Source organism: Cupressus sempervirens, chromosome 4 (assembly GCF_028749045.1).
Source record: "Cupressus sempervirens isolate cs-2001-9-10 chromosome 4, ASM2874904v1, whole genome shotgun sequence".
In the NCBI taxonomy this organism is placed as follows: domain Eukaryota; kingdom Viridiplantae; phylum Streptophyta; class Pinopsida; order Cupressales; family Cupressaceae; genus Cupressus; species Cupressus sempervirens.
In genome coordinates, this window is record NC_143121.1 from 907240607 (window position 1) to 907255986 (window position 15380).

Consider the following 15380-nt stretch of genomic DNA (forward strand, 5'->3'; position numbering starts at 1 on the left):
GAGCCGAAAAATCAGTCCGAAAAAGAAAATCCGAAAAAAGCATGCCAAAAAGCATGTCATCTCAGCTACTTATTCCAGGTTCTTTTGGTATTTACATTTGGCAATTGTAGATGGATACATTTGACAAGTAATATATGTCTTTTTGTTACCAAAGTATTCAGTCATTGTAAACATTGAAGTATTGAAGGGAAATCAACTTAATTCAGCTGTTCAGTTTGTATGCCAAATGTTTGTAAAAACGTCTCATTGCATAGTCATTCATAGGATGCATGCCAAGTGTTTGTGAAAATACCTCTTGGCTATAGGTGTGCATTTTACATCATAATTTCATGTACTTGCATTTGGAAAATAATAAAAAGAAGTTGCATATCACTTTGATTTCAAATTAGTTATTTTGCAATCATTTGTATTCATCAATATCATTGGCATTCAAAAATCATAGCAAAACAACAAACATCAGCAAACTGAGGCTGCAAGGGAAGTGTTTGACAAAATTCCTAAGGTAGAAAAATAGGGATAAAACTTCAAAAATTGTCGAGGCACTTTACATGGAGTGTTTGTTAGCCCAAATGGCATAACTGCAAACTCAAAATGGCCACAATGACACTTGAATGCTGTCTTCTCAATATCCTGCTCTCTGACTTGGATTTGATGATAGCCTAATCTAAAATCAATTTTGGAGAAGAAACATGCTCCATGTAGCTCATCTAATAACTCATCAATCCGTGAATGGGATACCTGTTTTTGATAGTTTTCTTGTTCAGGACTTTGTAATCTATGCACATCCTAAGAGTACCATCCTTCTTCACCAAAACCACAGAAGAAGCGAAAGGAGACTTACTTGGTTGAATGTGCCCCATAGCAAGTAGTTCCTTGATGGTATTCTCAATCTCATCCTTCAATCTCTTTGGATGCTTGTAGGGTGTGATCATGATGGGTTTAGCACTCTCCTATAACTCAATAATATGCTCAATACCTCTATCGGGAGGTCTATGTAATGAACCTAGATTAATATGTTTTGCTCTATTAGAAATATTATGTATTAAGTCCAAATATTTAAAAATATGATATAATCAATTTACTTCTATGATGGCACTACTTTAAATTGTTTCAATCAAAATAACATACAAGTTGTAATAAATATTAAATTCATAATCTCCAAGTTCTGTATAAACATTCACATTATAAATATACTATTATATATTAACTTCCAATAAATTAATCTTGTTATTACAAATATTATGTATGTTTGATAAATATAATTTGATTATTAAAAACACATTCTTTGAAAGAAAAACCCTAATCAACTGATTATTATTATTTTGATACTTATATATGATTACAAAAACGCTTACTATATAAATATAATAACGCAAGCATTGAAATTATACAAATAAAGTTAAACTATGAATCATATGTATAAGTCACGACTTTACATACGTGACTACCAAAAGATATATAAATACCCATTATTAGGGTTAGGTCAAAAAAGGGGTGGAACACGATGGAATACAATATCTATAAATCAAGCAATAAAGTCAGAGGAATCGGAGTGAACATAGTATCAAATATCCGGCGAAGAAAGGAAGGTTAATAATATTATAACTGCGCTCGGCGGCTGAAGAATCTTCTTTCCGGCAAATGATCGCACAACAGACGAGAGATAATTAATCTCTGTACCAAACTGACTGCACTGCACTCGTACTTCATAAGGTACGATATCTGAAACCGCTCACAATAATATATTTCCAAGTTTTGCAAAAAGCATTAATATTATCGTTGATAGATTTCGTTGTTAATAAAGCTCTAACGAGCCACACGTACTATCAATTGTAACATACGTATCACAAAAGTTATTTTCATCTATCAACTTTAGTTTGCTAGAAATAATTCATAAATCTACATAAGATGAAATTAGTTCAATACAAATATTTCAATATATAATAATATAATAATATATATATATGTATATGTATATGCATTAGCATTATATATATATACACACACACAATGTTAAATATTTTAAATTGTAATAATGTATACAACAATAATGAGATATCATTACATTACACTTAACAACAATCTTAAGGATTACCATTGAAATGTATTTCCACTATAGCTCAGGAAGCCTTGCTCTCATTTGCGCTATGACATCTTCAGATAGGGAGTTGGTGGAGGGAGAGGCAGAGTAAATTCGAGCACCTGACGGTATCTTCCAGGGAGCCGCTTGTAGCTTGTTTCACGCGCCCTCTGCACCGTCAATCTACGGTCTCCAGATAGTCATAACCAGAAGAGAGAAGATTGCTTGGCGTTATAGGGTGAAACTTCCTAAGTAAATTAAATTAATTAAATTATAATGCTCAATTCCTCAACTTTGAATAACGATAAGGATCCAAGGCGTGTTTAACTTGAATGACTTCCTAAACTTATACTAAATTTTGATTACCAGGTCAAAGAATTAAAAAGGGGTCATTACAATCTACCAGGTGGTATCTCACTAAAAACCTTGTAGTGCTTGATTCTCAATTCCAGTATGCCTGGGTGATATTTTGATTTTTGCTACCCCTGTGATGGCATTAAAGTGCAATGGGCTGCCCACTCAACTTGGTCATGTTTCAACAAGCTCTCCATGCGTCTGCAAGACATCATCCTAAACCCACTGTCACGAATTGTCTTAAGTATATGGGTCTTCCCTTCTGACTGAAACTTCATCTCCATATGTCTCAAATTGAGAGTGAATTCCCCTATATCATGTAACCAAGTCATACCCAAGACCAAATCTATATCACCCATGGTAACAACATAAAAATCTGCTTTGAAATCAAAGTTGTTGATCTTTAGGGGTAGACCTGTAATCTTCTTGTCAAATTTGAGAATGTAGCCATTAGCTACCCACTCTCAGACCCTCAAATTGCTTTGTCTGTATTGCACGCCTTTCAATCAACCTGAAATCAATAAAATTGCGAGTAGCACCTATATCAAGCAAAGTAATAACTCACTGAGCAGTCAATACTCCTCTCATCCTGAATGATCCCTTTTGTTGTACACTAGTGAGACGGGCCTCCTTAAGTCTACCCTTAGTCTTCTCATCACCTGTAGCCATTTTGTTCAACTTTTGATCATCTCTGTCTTCCTTTTCTTCAATTGATTCCTCATTTTCAGATTGCTGGTCCGACTTTTCAGAATCAGAATCCTCATAATAAGCCCACATAACCTTGTTTGATTTCCCCTTTGGCCTCAAAGGACAGTCATGGTTCATGTCATAGGGTCCTTTGCAATAAAAACAAAGTTTTTTCTTTCTTAAATCATTCAATGTCTCTCTATCCAATGGAGCAAATGGTTTATCTTTATTTTCAGCTTTTGTTTCATTCCTCTCAGGTTTCTTGAAGAATGGTTTGCCTTTGCTAGATGATGCACCCTTTGACTGAAATTTGTTTATTGGGGCTGCCTGTTCCATACTTCTAGCCTTCTTAATCGCTTCTTACAAATTGAATGGATCAAAGGCTTTTACCCAACCCTTCAGTGGTTCGGATAATCCCTCAGTGAACAAAACAACCAATCTCCTATTTGATATATTTGACACCATAACGGATAGCCTCTGAAAGTCACTAATGAAATACGACAATCCGCTTTTTTGTCTCAACTGTGCCAACTCCCTGAAGTAGACTTCTGGATCCTCCTTATCAAACCTCTCTATTGGCTTGTCCACGAAGTCCTGATATGAAGTCACCTGGTTATGCTGAAGGCTAACCATCCCATGGTATCACCAATCATGTGCAACTCCCTCTAAATGTAGCATGACATATTTTATTGCCTCTACTTCTATTATAGGTCTTAGTGCTAAGAAGGTATCAAGCTTGTGAATCCAAGCTTGCACTGTCATTCTGCTATTCCCATAAAATGTAGTCAAGGAAAGCTTCCCTGTAGCACACTTTAATTCATTATCCTCGCCACAAGATCTCCTATTTTGTCTGAATGCACGGTAGTGTTATCTTCTTTGGTTCACAAACCTCTCAAAAGTCATTCTCTCCCGCACTTGCGGTGCTAATAATTCCCATTCATCATTAGTAGCCATAAGGATATCTGCAAATGTCCCATCCCCAGCGTCCTCTGCTGGCTCATGTACTGGTTCCTCTCTAACAAAGGCAGGACGTGTGGGCCTGTTTGCTGTTCTGGAAAGAGTTCTATGAGGTCTAGGTGATCTTACTGCACTCCTGTTATCCCCTTGTTCCTGATTTTGTCTGTCCTGTAGGTTCATGCGTTCAACCATGGTGGTGAGTGCCTACAAAGCCTAAGCCATCCGCTTTTGTCCTGTAACCATTGCTTTGAAAAATTCCCTTGTTTCCTTATCCTCATTCCTATTGTTTCTTGGTGGGCTTGCTTGTCAAATTCTTGTTCCCTTTTGAGTATAAAATTTGTGAGAGCCAACCCTAGGTGGCTGCATGTGATTGCTAAATCCTCAGGATGGTAGGATTTAGCTTTGTTACCAATATAATAACCCCAACAGGTTATAACTTCAGCAAATACCAAATTCTTTAATAATTTAGTCGTTTGACATTTAATCAAACACGTTGGACACAAGGAATATAATGCTGATTGTTCCTAAATGCCAAACTAAAAGAGATATGCTTGCAAACTCCAAATGACTAACAATGGCGATGCAAATATTTTTTTTGTATTTTATTGGAACATATGAGCATTGGTTACAAATGAGAAAATATGCATCTTCAACAATGAGACTTAAGGCAATGCATGCTATGATTTAAATGATATTCTAATTCCCTTTGACACTCCTGAAATGAAATTCTGATATAAATTAGTCTACAACAGATTAAAAAATCCCTACCAATGCCCTAAATATCTACTCTCAAACAATGCAAAATGTAATAGATAAAAACCTGTAATTGCTCCAAACTCTGAATTTCACTATAGCAAATCACTGTAGCAACGTTATTGTAGCAGCGTCACTGTAGTGACAACATTGTAGCAGCGATACTGTAGCAAATCAACATTGTAGCAAATTTGTATTGTAGCAATATCCAACTTATTCCTTCAATCTTACTCTACAAACTTGGCCCTAGGCTACAAATTTGGCACAATGAAAAGATTGATTTAAAGATATTTCACCACCTCGTTTATGCAAATCAATGGGAGTGTTCGTTCCCAACGAACAATGTAGCAATTGCAGAAACCCTTGGCTCCACAAGTTGGTAGAGTAAATGGCAACACATTCGATGCTCAACAATGAGGCTGCCCTCTCTATTTATTCTTTTCCTCCAATGGATGGACCTCCTTCTGGAAGAAATAAAATAATATTTAATTCCTCATTCTAGAAGATTCTTTTTATTTATTTATTTAACTTTAGTCACTTTCAATAAAATTAATTAAATATAAAGTCACTTTTTAATTTTAATTTATTTAATGATTTTATAATAAATTAATTTAATCAATTTCTCCTTATTCCTCCACTTAGGCTTCGGAGAATGTAAAGGCTAAGAACTCCACTAAGAGGCTAAAAAGATGGGGACATTACATTCTAGGGATATCTCTTTAGGATGCATCTATCTCTATGGCCTTTGGGAGAGATTTTATCCCTTCCCAAGCTTTATGGATATCCCTTTAAGATATATCAATCTCTTTGTTTCTTGGTAGAGACTTTATCCCATCCTAGGCCTTTATGGATATCCCTTTTGGATTTATCCATCTCTATACTCCATGGGCGAGACTTTATCCCTTCCTAGATCTTTATGGATGCCCCTTTAGGACTATCCATCTTTATAATTTTTGGTAGAGACTTTATCTCTTCCCAAGCCTCTATGGATATTCCTTTAGGATGTATCCATCTCTATCCATATTTGTCCTTTCCAATCAATTTTAAGAGCATGGAATGAAAATTTTGTCATTTGGCCTCTTGGCCCCTACTTAGGGGTTGGCATACTCAATGGAGGGTTTAGTGTTGTTGCTTTTTGCTTTGCTGTGACCATCAAGATCTACTATTAATCAATCTTTAATTATTCTTCACTTATGTGTTGAAGGCTATATAAGCATGCATACAAATCTGGTTCACGTTCTTCAAGTGTAATTGTACATATGCTTCATGATTGATTTATCTTTTATCTTTCTCCATTATTTTTTATATTGAACAAGTTTTGTATATCTTCTTTAATTGATCTCAACATATTCCTTATCCTTTCCTGGCTTCACTTTTGTTTGCTTCTTCTCAAATGATTTCATGTATATCTCGTTTACCTCAGTCTTCCACACTCATAAGTTCTTCATAAAGTCTTCCTATAAATCTTTCTAAGGGCCTTTCTCATGTATGCTTTATAATTCACTTTTACAAGGCCTACATGGTTTCATAATTCTCTCTTATATGTCTTTTTCCTTCATTGCTTCACTTTGTCAAATTGGAGTATTCCTCCTTTCACAAATTTGATAATAATCTATTCAATATGCTATACAACTCATGATTCCTTTATAGAAATCTGGTGTATTAAAGAAATATTTCTTTATGTAATACACCTTTTTTTCTTTTATTCCTTGGTCCTTATAAACGTGCTTTCTTTAAGTGCTACTGCTGCCTTTATAAAAGAGACATCTTTTGCAAACTATAACAAATCCTTATATTTTGATCTTTGTTCAGAAGGAAATCATAGTAATGTTTCTTGAGGCATCTTCTTAAATATTGAAACTAACTCTTTTAACTTTGAGTTCCAGATGTTGCTCCATAATAATCACTGTTTTTTAAAATATTACAGCATTCCTTCTATTTTATTCGTTAGCATTGCTCTTAATAGATATCATTGCTATGATATGTCTCTCTTTTTTGAAATGGAGATTTGTCAAACCTTTGTGTTGTTTTGTTGTCTAACACTGAATAATGATATTGTCTTTTCTCTTGTGATTGAATGATGCATATTCTCTTAAATACTTTCTTATTTGATGATTCACTGTTTATCTTTACTTTGCAGGATGGTAGTATTAGGCTTTGATACCATTGTAATGCTCCCATTCAAGATCATTGTTTACTTTGGCTTTTCTCTCAAAATATGATTAATAATCTTCTATCATTGCTCCTCCCTTTTGTCTTGGAATGAAATTTCCTTTATTGAAAATGTCACCAAACTTTCATTAGAATTGATTCACCAATTTTCATTATTGCCTTTGAGATAATATACTATTCGCCAAATTTGTCTCCCTACTTGGTCTCGGAAATGTAACATTGTTCCTTTATATCTTCCAAGGTGGAAAAGTGTTACACCTCTTCGTCATGTCTGCTCTCTGCATTGGTTACAATGTTTTTACAATTACTATTGCTTTGAAGAGTCACAAAACTTCATTATTGCTTCCCTTTGGAAGATTCAAAGCCTTTCATAATTACCACCCTTTAAAAGAATCACAAAATAGTCTAAATTTTTCATTATTTCCGCCCCTTTAAAAGAGTCACAACCTTTTAGATTTAATATACTTTGTTAGTTCACATACTCTTTTTTCTTCCTTTTTCTCACCTCCTTCCAAATGAAATTCTCTGTTACAAGCTAGAGTTGCCGTTACACCAAAAGATCGACCTGTTAGTGCCCGATACAACCACTAGACTTATAGAACACAGGAGGTGGTTAAACCATGTCATGAATCCCAAAGGGGAAGGTTGGTGGTTAGTCTAACATTCTCTTCTCCCTTTTTATGTCTCATGTTTAAGGGAGTCGCAACTTTTCCTTTAATGCCTCTCAACCTTTCACCCTTCACTAACTTAATTAAGTTTAATTATGTTATATTCCAATTTTATTATTTTATATAGATTTTATTTTTGTTCTGTTTATATTCATTTAATTTATTAGTATTAATTATTATTGATTATTAAATTATCAACAAATTTAATTTAATTTTCATATTTTTAATATTATTGATTTAACTATATTATAATTATATTGGTTCACATTATATAATTCATTTAATTCTTTATATTTAAATGTTTTTTATCCATTACATTCTTCTTTATGATTATTTACTTTAATTATTAAACTCTCTCATGCACATCCAAAACACTTTCTAATTAAAATATTTTTTAATTTTATTTTCTCCACTTTATTTAATATTGCAAGCACTTTTAAAAGCATAATTCATTAGTTGAATTAATAATAATAAAACTCCATTATTTAAATGCAACTCTAATTGAATCATTATTAATTAAATAATTACAATAAATCAATATTAAATCTTTCATATTTTAATTTGCTTTACTCAATTCCAAACTAGACTTTTAAATTAAGTCTTTTTAAATTTAAGAACGAACTTAATTAATTCCCATTTAATTAAATATCATCATATTTTAGTATTTTTCTTTTAATCAAATAATATCTAATAATTCTAATATCATATGCTTAATTCAAAAATCATAATTAAATAATTTACCAAGTAAATTACATAGCCAAATCCACATAAAACCACACCAGCAAAACTGACGAAAATGCAAAATCAAACAAGACATGCAAAGATAAATTCAGGAGTTTAGAAAAGATAGGCAATCAGATACATGTCCTTCTCAGGACCTGAACATTATTTCCCCATTCTTAACATTGAGTTATTGCAATACGGCATGCTTATCCTAACAATTCTAAAAGACAAGCATGTCCTTCTCAGGACCTGAACATTATTTCCCCATTCTTAACATTGAGTTATTGCAATACGGCATGCTTATCCTAACAATTCTAAAAGACAAGCATGCAGATGTACATATATATCTAAACTAAACAGGCAATAGCAGGGAGTGGTATATTGTGCAGATTCTGACTTGCAGGTGACTACGACACTCTCCCTCAACCACATCAGGCACCTCTGACAGTAATGTAAAGCTGACACACACACTATACACATGCAAGCATGGGTAAGTACTATAAATAAATCATGAGCATAAATAACACAATATTCTAATATGAACAATTCATCATCATGAATATACAATAATCATTAGTTGAAGACATATCATATGACATCATCATTAAAGTAATTTTATTTACTAACTAAGAGTAACTAAAGTATCATCCTTGCAAATAAGAAATCTTTACTAACTGATATAATCCATTACTATACTTATCAAAGTATTACGTTTTAAAGATTACTAAAAAAATAATGTATGCACTGAAGAACCTGATAGAGTTTAACATGGAAACATACAATGATAGAAAAATGGACGGGTATTACAAGTCTAATATCATTTGTGAGCAGGATGCTCCCAAGGACACAGGTACCATTAAGATAGATGTTTCCAGTTGGGAAGCTGGTGCTACCATCCCTTCTGCAGTTGATGCTTATGACTGTGATCAGTCAGCTTCCAGTCACAATCCCATAGTCTCATGAGGCTGTTTGTTAGCAGTATCTATTTCTGGTATGATTGATGTAATATGGTGAGGACTCAGTAAACATTGTAGTGGAAATGTAGTTGTAAGCACAACTACCTTTTGATAAGTCATGTATGCAGTCTAGGCATAGCTGATAGCTGAACTAGGACATGTTCTTTTGATTACAGTGCTCCAAGTTTGAACTGTATATATGTTGTATCCAGCCCTTTTAACTATCCTAATATAAAAAAATGCACTCATTTGGAGGTGGTTACTTATCAGGTGGTTAACCTAGCAAAATTGTACCCTTAGGCCTTTACAACATAGCACTCTGGTTTCAACTGTAAAAGTGCGCATTTTTCATGTCTATGACTTTTCCATGCCATAGTCTTTTTGACGACATTGTGCCTTGGTTTCAACAATAAAAGTGCACATTTTTCATGGCTATCACTTTTCCATGCCCTAGTCTATTTTTCACCTTTACTTTGACAAACAAACAAAAAGTGCTGGGTTTATGTCTTCTTGGCACTTGGACATTTGCAATCTTTGGAAGTGCGCCCTTGTAGTCATTCTGCTACTTGATACTTTCATTTCCACTACTTTGACAACCTTTCCACTCTGAATCTTGACTTTCAAGTTCATACTTCCCCTTGACTTACTAAAATCATCAAAATAATTTCTTAATGAATTGACAAGAAGTTTCTTTATGTCAAGCTTTGTCTTCCATGTGAGAGTTTTTGAATCATTACCCACTCTTAGAGATGGACTTCTTTCACCTCTTGTTCCTCTCTCTTTTAGTTTTTCATTTAAAATTTTGATATGGTCAAGTTTTCCCCCTAGATGCATCTGCAATCTGTTTTATTACTTTCTTTTATTTGTTTTCGATATTCCAGTCACCAATCTTGGCCCATTGGTGGAGAGTAGTACTTAATTGAATTATGTTTGGAGAGTAGTACTCAATTGAATTATGTTTATAGTATTGTTGGTTTTACTTACTCCAGTTATCTATATATAGTCCAGACCATTTATGATTCATGATTTTTGATGTGCATATATTATCTATGGAAATATTTCTGCATTCATCTCAATAATGCACTTATGCAAATACCTTAGGGAGGAACATATTCCATCATTGCGAGCCTTGGATTCAGAGTTGAAGGAGAGGCTAGCAACATGGCTTAGTCCAGCTGTTTTGGAACTCCATCGTATTACTTGGAATGATCCTGCATCTCTGCTAGAAAAGATTGTGGCATATGAGGTATTTTATTGGCAATTAGTTGTGTCCTTTTTGCCATCACTTAGATAAAGATACTGACACATGTTGACAAAATGATATTAAACAAACTGCATAGGCTGTACATCCCATAAGCAACCTTTATGATCTGAAGCGAAGATTGGGAACAGGTCATCGCTGCTTTGGTTATCTACATCCTGCAATACCAGGTTGGATATTCATTATTCCACAGTGATTTTAGTTTTTAAGAACCCAAGGATGTGTTGAAAATAAACCACTAGTTTTGTATTGAGTTGGAAGAAACATACTGGTCATGCTGTTTGGAAGGACAATGAATTATACAAAGATATGTTAGTTTAAATGAACTTTCTTTGGTGATGTTTCTATTAATACAAGTTGTTGCAAAGATATGCTAGGTTTTTTTATGTTTGTATTATATAATAGGCAAGTACATGCTGAAGTTCTTTACGTGTAAGGGTCTGCCCCAGTTTGTTCCATTTTTTGAAGATATTTTGTGAGTGTGTGAAATATCACATCAACCAATAAGTAAATATTGTAATTCAGGCTACTCAACCAATAACAAAGTTAGCAGCCAAATATAGAATGGTTTTAGTAAACTTGATGCTATCAACAAACAATATTCAGGTTTCAGGTTTCATTTAATATTCAATACTATCGATTAATATCAGCATCACATTTTCAAGAATGGCCACTCCAAATACATCTTAGTTGCTGATTAATGCTAAAAAATTATAACAATGTAGTTGCCTACTGTTGTCCTACATTTTGTCACCACAAAATGTAGGTAATAGCACGAAACTTTTTCAAGCTAGTTTTGTGTTTCTCTAAGCTTGAATTTGATATTCAATTGCTTAATGTTGATTGATCGATCCATTTCAATTCAAATATCAAATTGTTTTATTGAAGGCCTTTGTCAAGTCGTTTTTGTTTTGCTTTCTGTCAAGCCTTTGCTTGATTTTTGAAGCCTTCACAGTCGTTTCTTTGCTTTTGCTTGTTTTTGGTCCTTTGGTTTTGCTCATGTCATGCATTTCGTTTTCCCCTTCGATTTAGTCTAACCCAGAAGTCGATTGGAGTTGCCAGTCAAGAGATATGGTTATTTTAGTGCCTCAAAAGTGGATATTTAAGGTGCAACAACACAAATTAAAAAAATGATGTTATATTTTGATTTTGACATTCACTTTTTCAAAAATATAACATTTACTCACTTTTTGTTATGTTTTAAAGTTATTTTTCATTAAAATTTATAACTTAAAGTGACTATAGTGTACTTTATGTTATAGTTTTAAGTTGAGTTACTTTTTAATTTTTCACTTAAAGTGACTATAGAACTATATAGTTACTTTTTAAATTTTTGATTTTTAAATCAAATACTTATATAAATCTCACTTTAACTTAATGTTTATGAATTATATTAATTAATATGATGCATAAATGTTATTTTTGACCCATATTGATGACATTTTTATAAAAATAAGTGAAATGCATAACTTAAAAGCCTTAAAGTGGACTTTTTATGTGCATATGCATGTAAAAAAACTATATAAAAAGTGGAAACTTTTCATGTTATTGCATATAAAAACTCACTTTGAGAACATTTTTTATGGCATTACATCAAAAGCTTGTAAAAGTGGACCTTTTTGATACAATGACATGAAAAGTTGAGTTTTTGTGCTTGTGCATAAAAAAGGTGAGACATGTTTTTACAACATGTAAGTGACTCCAAAAGGTTTGATTTTGGAGTCTTACGCATTTTAAAATATGCAATGAGCTTCAAAAAGTGAGATTATGTATGAAGACATATTTTAAAACATGCAATGGACTCTAAAAGGTTTGATTTTGCCTTCCAACATTTTTTAAAATATGTAATGAACATAAAAATGTCCTATTTTGTGAAGAAAACATGTTCTTGCTCCAAAAACCTCTGAATTTGATCATAACTAGAGATTTTCTCCATGTATTTGGATGAAATCACTTGCATTCAAAATGTTTTGGAGTGGTGATCATTTTGCCTTCATAAAAAATGAGTTCCATGAGTTGAAAAACGTTTTTTTTTGGAGTCCAAATCTAGGGCACGTTTTTGAAGAAAAACTCCAAATTTCTTCATTTTTGCTCATAACTTGAGTTTTACTCAATGGATTTGCATGGGATTTGTTCCATTTGAAATGTTTTTGCATGGCAATGAGTTTCCTTGCTTCTAAAATGGATTCATTTGCCTCAAAAACATTTTTGAAACTTTCATGATGAATCACGTTTTTGCTTAAAATGCCCAGAAAATTGGGGTTTTAATCCACTTTTATACATTTAGAAGCCACTTTTTTGCATTTTGAATCATGTATATGCATTTGGGAAGTCGTTTTTGCATTCACAAGTCAAAAATAACTCAAAAAATGCATTTTTTGGCCACGTTTTTGCAAAAATGGCCCAGATTTTTGCATAAAAGAGTCATATTTTTGTTCAAAAAACTCAAAAAGATGCATTTCCAGCCCATACTTTTGATCAAGAGGGATTGTTTTTGAGTTTTAAATGCATGATATTGTCTTTAGAGACCACATTTTTGACCTTCTCATGTCAAATTCAACTATTGAATGTTCATTACATGCAAATGTGGAAAAAGTCAAAAGGTTGTTTGAAAATCCGGATTTAAGGGAGAATTGGTCTTAAGTCTATAAAACTTGCTATTTTGGCTCTTTCTCCTTCATTTTTGGCACTTGATCTTCATGCAAGTGGACTTTTTCTTTTTTGCTATTTCATTTGTGCTTATCTTGCTATTTCCATGCATATTTTAGCTTGAAATTGCCCATTTGTCCATATATATGCCATGAAAAGGGCATTTTGCCTTTAAAAAAGATGAAAACTCTCATTTTCACACTTTTGGAATTTCTCCAAACTCCAAATTCGAATTTGTATGTTGAAGTGGCTTCCTTGTTGACATGTTTGAGTCTTTTGCCAAAGGCATGTGTTTATTTTGTGCTTATTTTTGTGTCTTGCTTGTTTGCATTTCGGTTTTTTCTCCATTTTGGAAGAAATTGCAAGTTCTTTCCCAAGAACTTGAGCACGTTTCACTTCGCTCCACTTTCCATTTCCATGTCACAACACTTCATCTCTCACTCAACGAAATGCAACTACATGTTTTTCATCCCATTCGCTATTCACATATACATGTAATCCCATTTTTCACTTCCATTTTCACCCATCTCACCTTTTGCTTCCATTCGCACGACACAATTACATGAAATGTCTTACGAGTAATTGCATCAAAAAGGTCTGATTTTGACTAAAAGTCACTTTTTGAAAAGTCAAAAAGATGTTATTTTTGCCTCTCCATATGCATTCACACCTCCATGAGCAAACACGTTTCCGCATCTTTCCATGCTTTCCATCTTAGCCTTCATCGGCATATACATGTAAAGTGTATCTTTCACTCACACTTGCATCTCATTTCACCCTCCACCTTCCGTTACATGTTGCATTTACATGTAATCCATTTTTCGTGCAAGGACATCTCAAAAGCCCAAGTCACATTTTGAAAATCAGCAATCTCCATTTGCACGCATTCCCATGCGTCAAACACTTTATAGCCAAAAAAAAAGAGTTAAAGATGCTGATGGAAAGTTATTCCGAGTTTACATCTAGACATCGTCAAAGGTTTTCAAAGTGTCAGAGAATCTAGAATGTGTCAATCTACGAAGGAGAATTCATGACAACTTGAACGAGAAAAACTGGATCACATCAAGTTTTCAAATGACAATGGACAATTCATCAAAGAGAGCTAGAGGTTATCAAAAGACGCAACACTATGGTTATCAAGGTGAATGCAGCAGTACAAAATACATGAACTCTCAATCTTGTGATCATCTGGGATTGCATCGTCAATTACAAGGCCCTTCAGAATTGTTTCAACTCTCTTCCGTCTTCTTTTTTCTTCTATGTTTGTAGTTGGAGAAGATGCATTACATGAAAAAGTGTAATTACATGTAATGCGAGTTACATGTATGTAAAAAGATGTAATGCGAGTTGCATGTGCAGTTGCATGTAACCCTTTATTTTCTTCTATAGTTAGACTTGGTCAAAGTTGGTTGAGTTACTCCCACTTTTTCCTCCATCTTTTTCTCAACTTCTTTGCCTATATAAAAGAGTGCCCCCTTATTGTAAAAATCATCTTTTGTTATATGCAAGAAAACTTTGCCACATTTGTGTTTACCGTACTGGTAAAGAAATCAACGCATACAAACAATGGAACAGAATAGCAGAATTATATTCGCATATGCCAAAACATACATTAGGCTTCATAATATTCGCAATAGTAGATGATAGATGATCTACAATGATCCCAGACGAGATATAAATACTACCGCCGAACCTTCCCGAAGGAGTTCGTCGGCCACAAATATTCTATCCGCTACAAACTATTTACCGACGACGTCGGCTACAAAATACAGAAACACCGCTGGACATCACCCCGTCGGCTACAGAAACACCGTTGGAACCATCCAGTCGGCTAACACCATCTCCCCCAAAAAGAAAAGTCGTCTCCGGACGACAATTACAAAATATCTTAAACAAATTAACAACAAAATACATTAACAGACTAATTACAATAAGATAAATCTGCTTCTGACACATCACTGTCACATTCATCCTGTTACATCTGGAGCCTCTGCTAACACAATACTGTCTCCTCAAGCTGACCTTGATAGCCACCCGTGCTGCTTTCTCTGCTTCCAACACTGGGTCCACCGAGCTAAGTGTCGCTGCACTGCCTCCAATTGGATGATTAGCTCCTTTCG

General features: G+C 33.8%; 1 protein-coding gene across 3 annotated transcripts in view; it reads left to right on the forward strand.

The window, feature by feature from the left end:
- LOC149564329 (malonyl-CoA decarboxylase family protein) overlaps window positions 1–15380 on the forward strand; it is a 292928-nt gene that overhangs the window by 48440 nt on the left and 229108 nt on the right. For all 3 annotated transcript variants that reach the window (XR_016364190.1, XR_016364191.1, XM_089827389.1), the window contains exons 6-7: window positions 10452–10596; window positions 10691–10781. Coding sequence is in view for 1 of the 3 variants with exons in the window: in XM_089827389.1 (XP_089683515.1) it covers window positions 10452–10596; window positions 10691–10781 (236 nt within the window). In the remaining 2 variants the exon portion in view is untranslated. The remainder of the gene's footprint in view (window positions 1–10451; window positions 10597–10690; window positions 10782–15380) is intronic.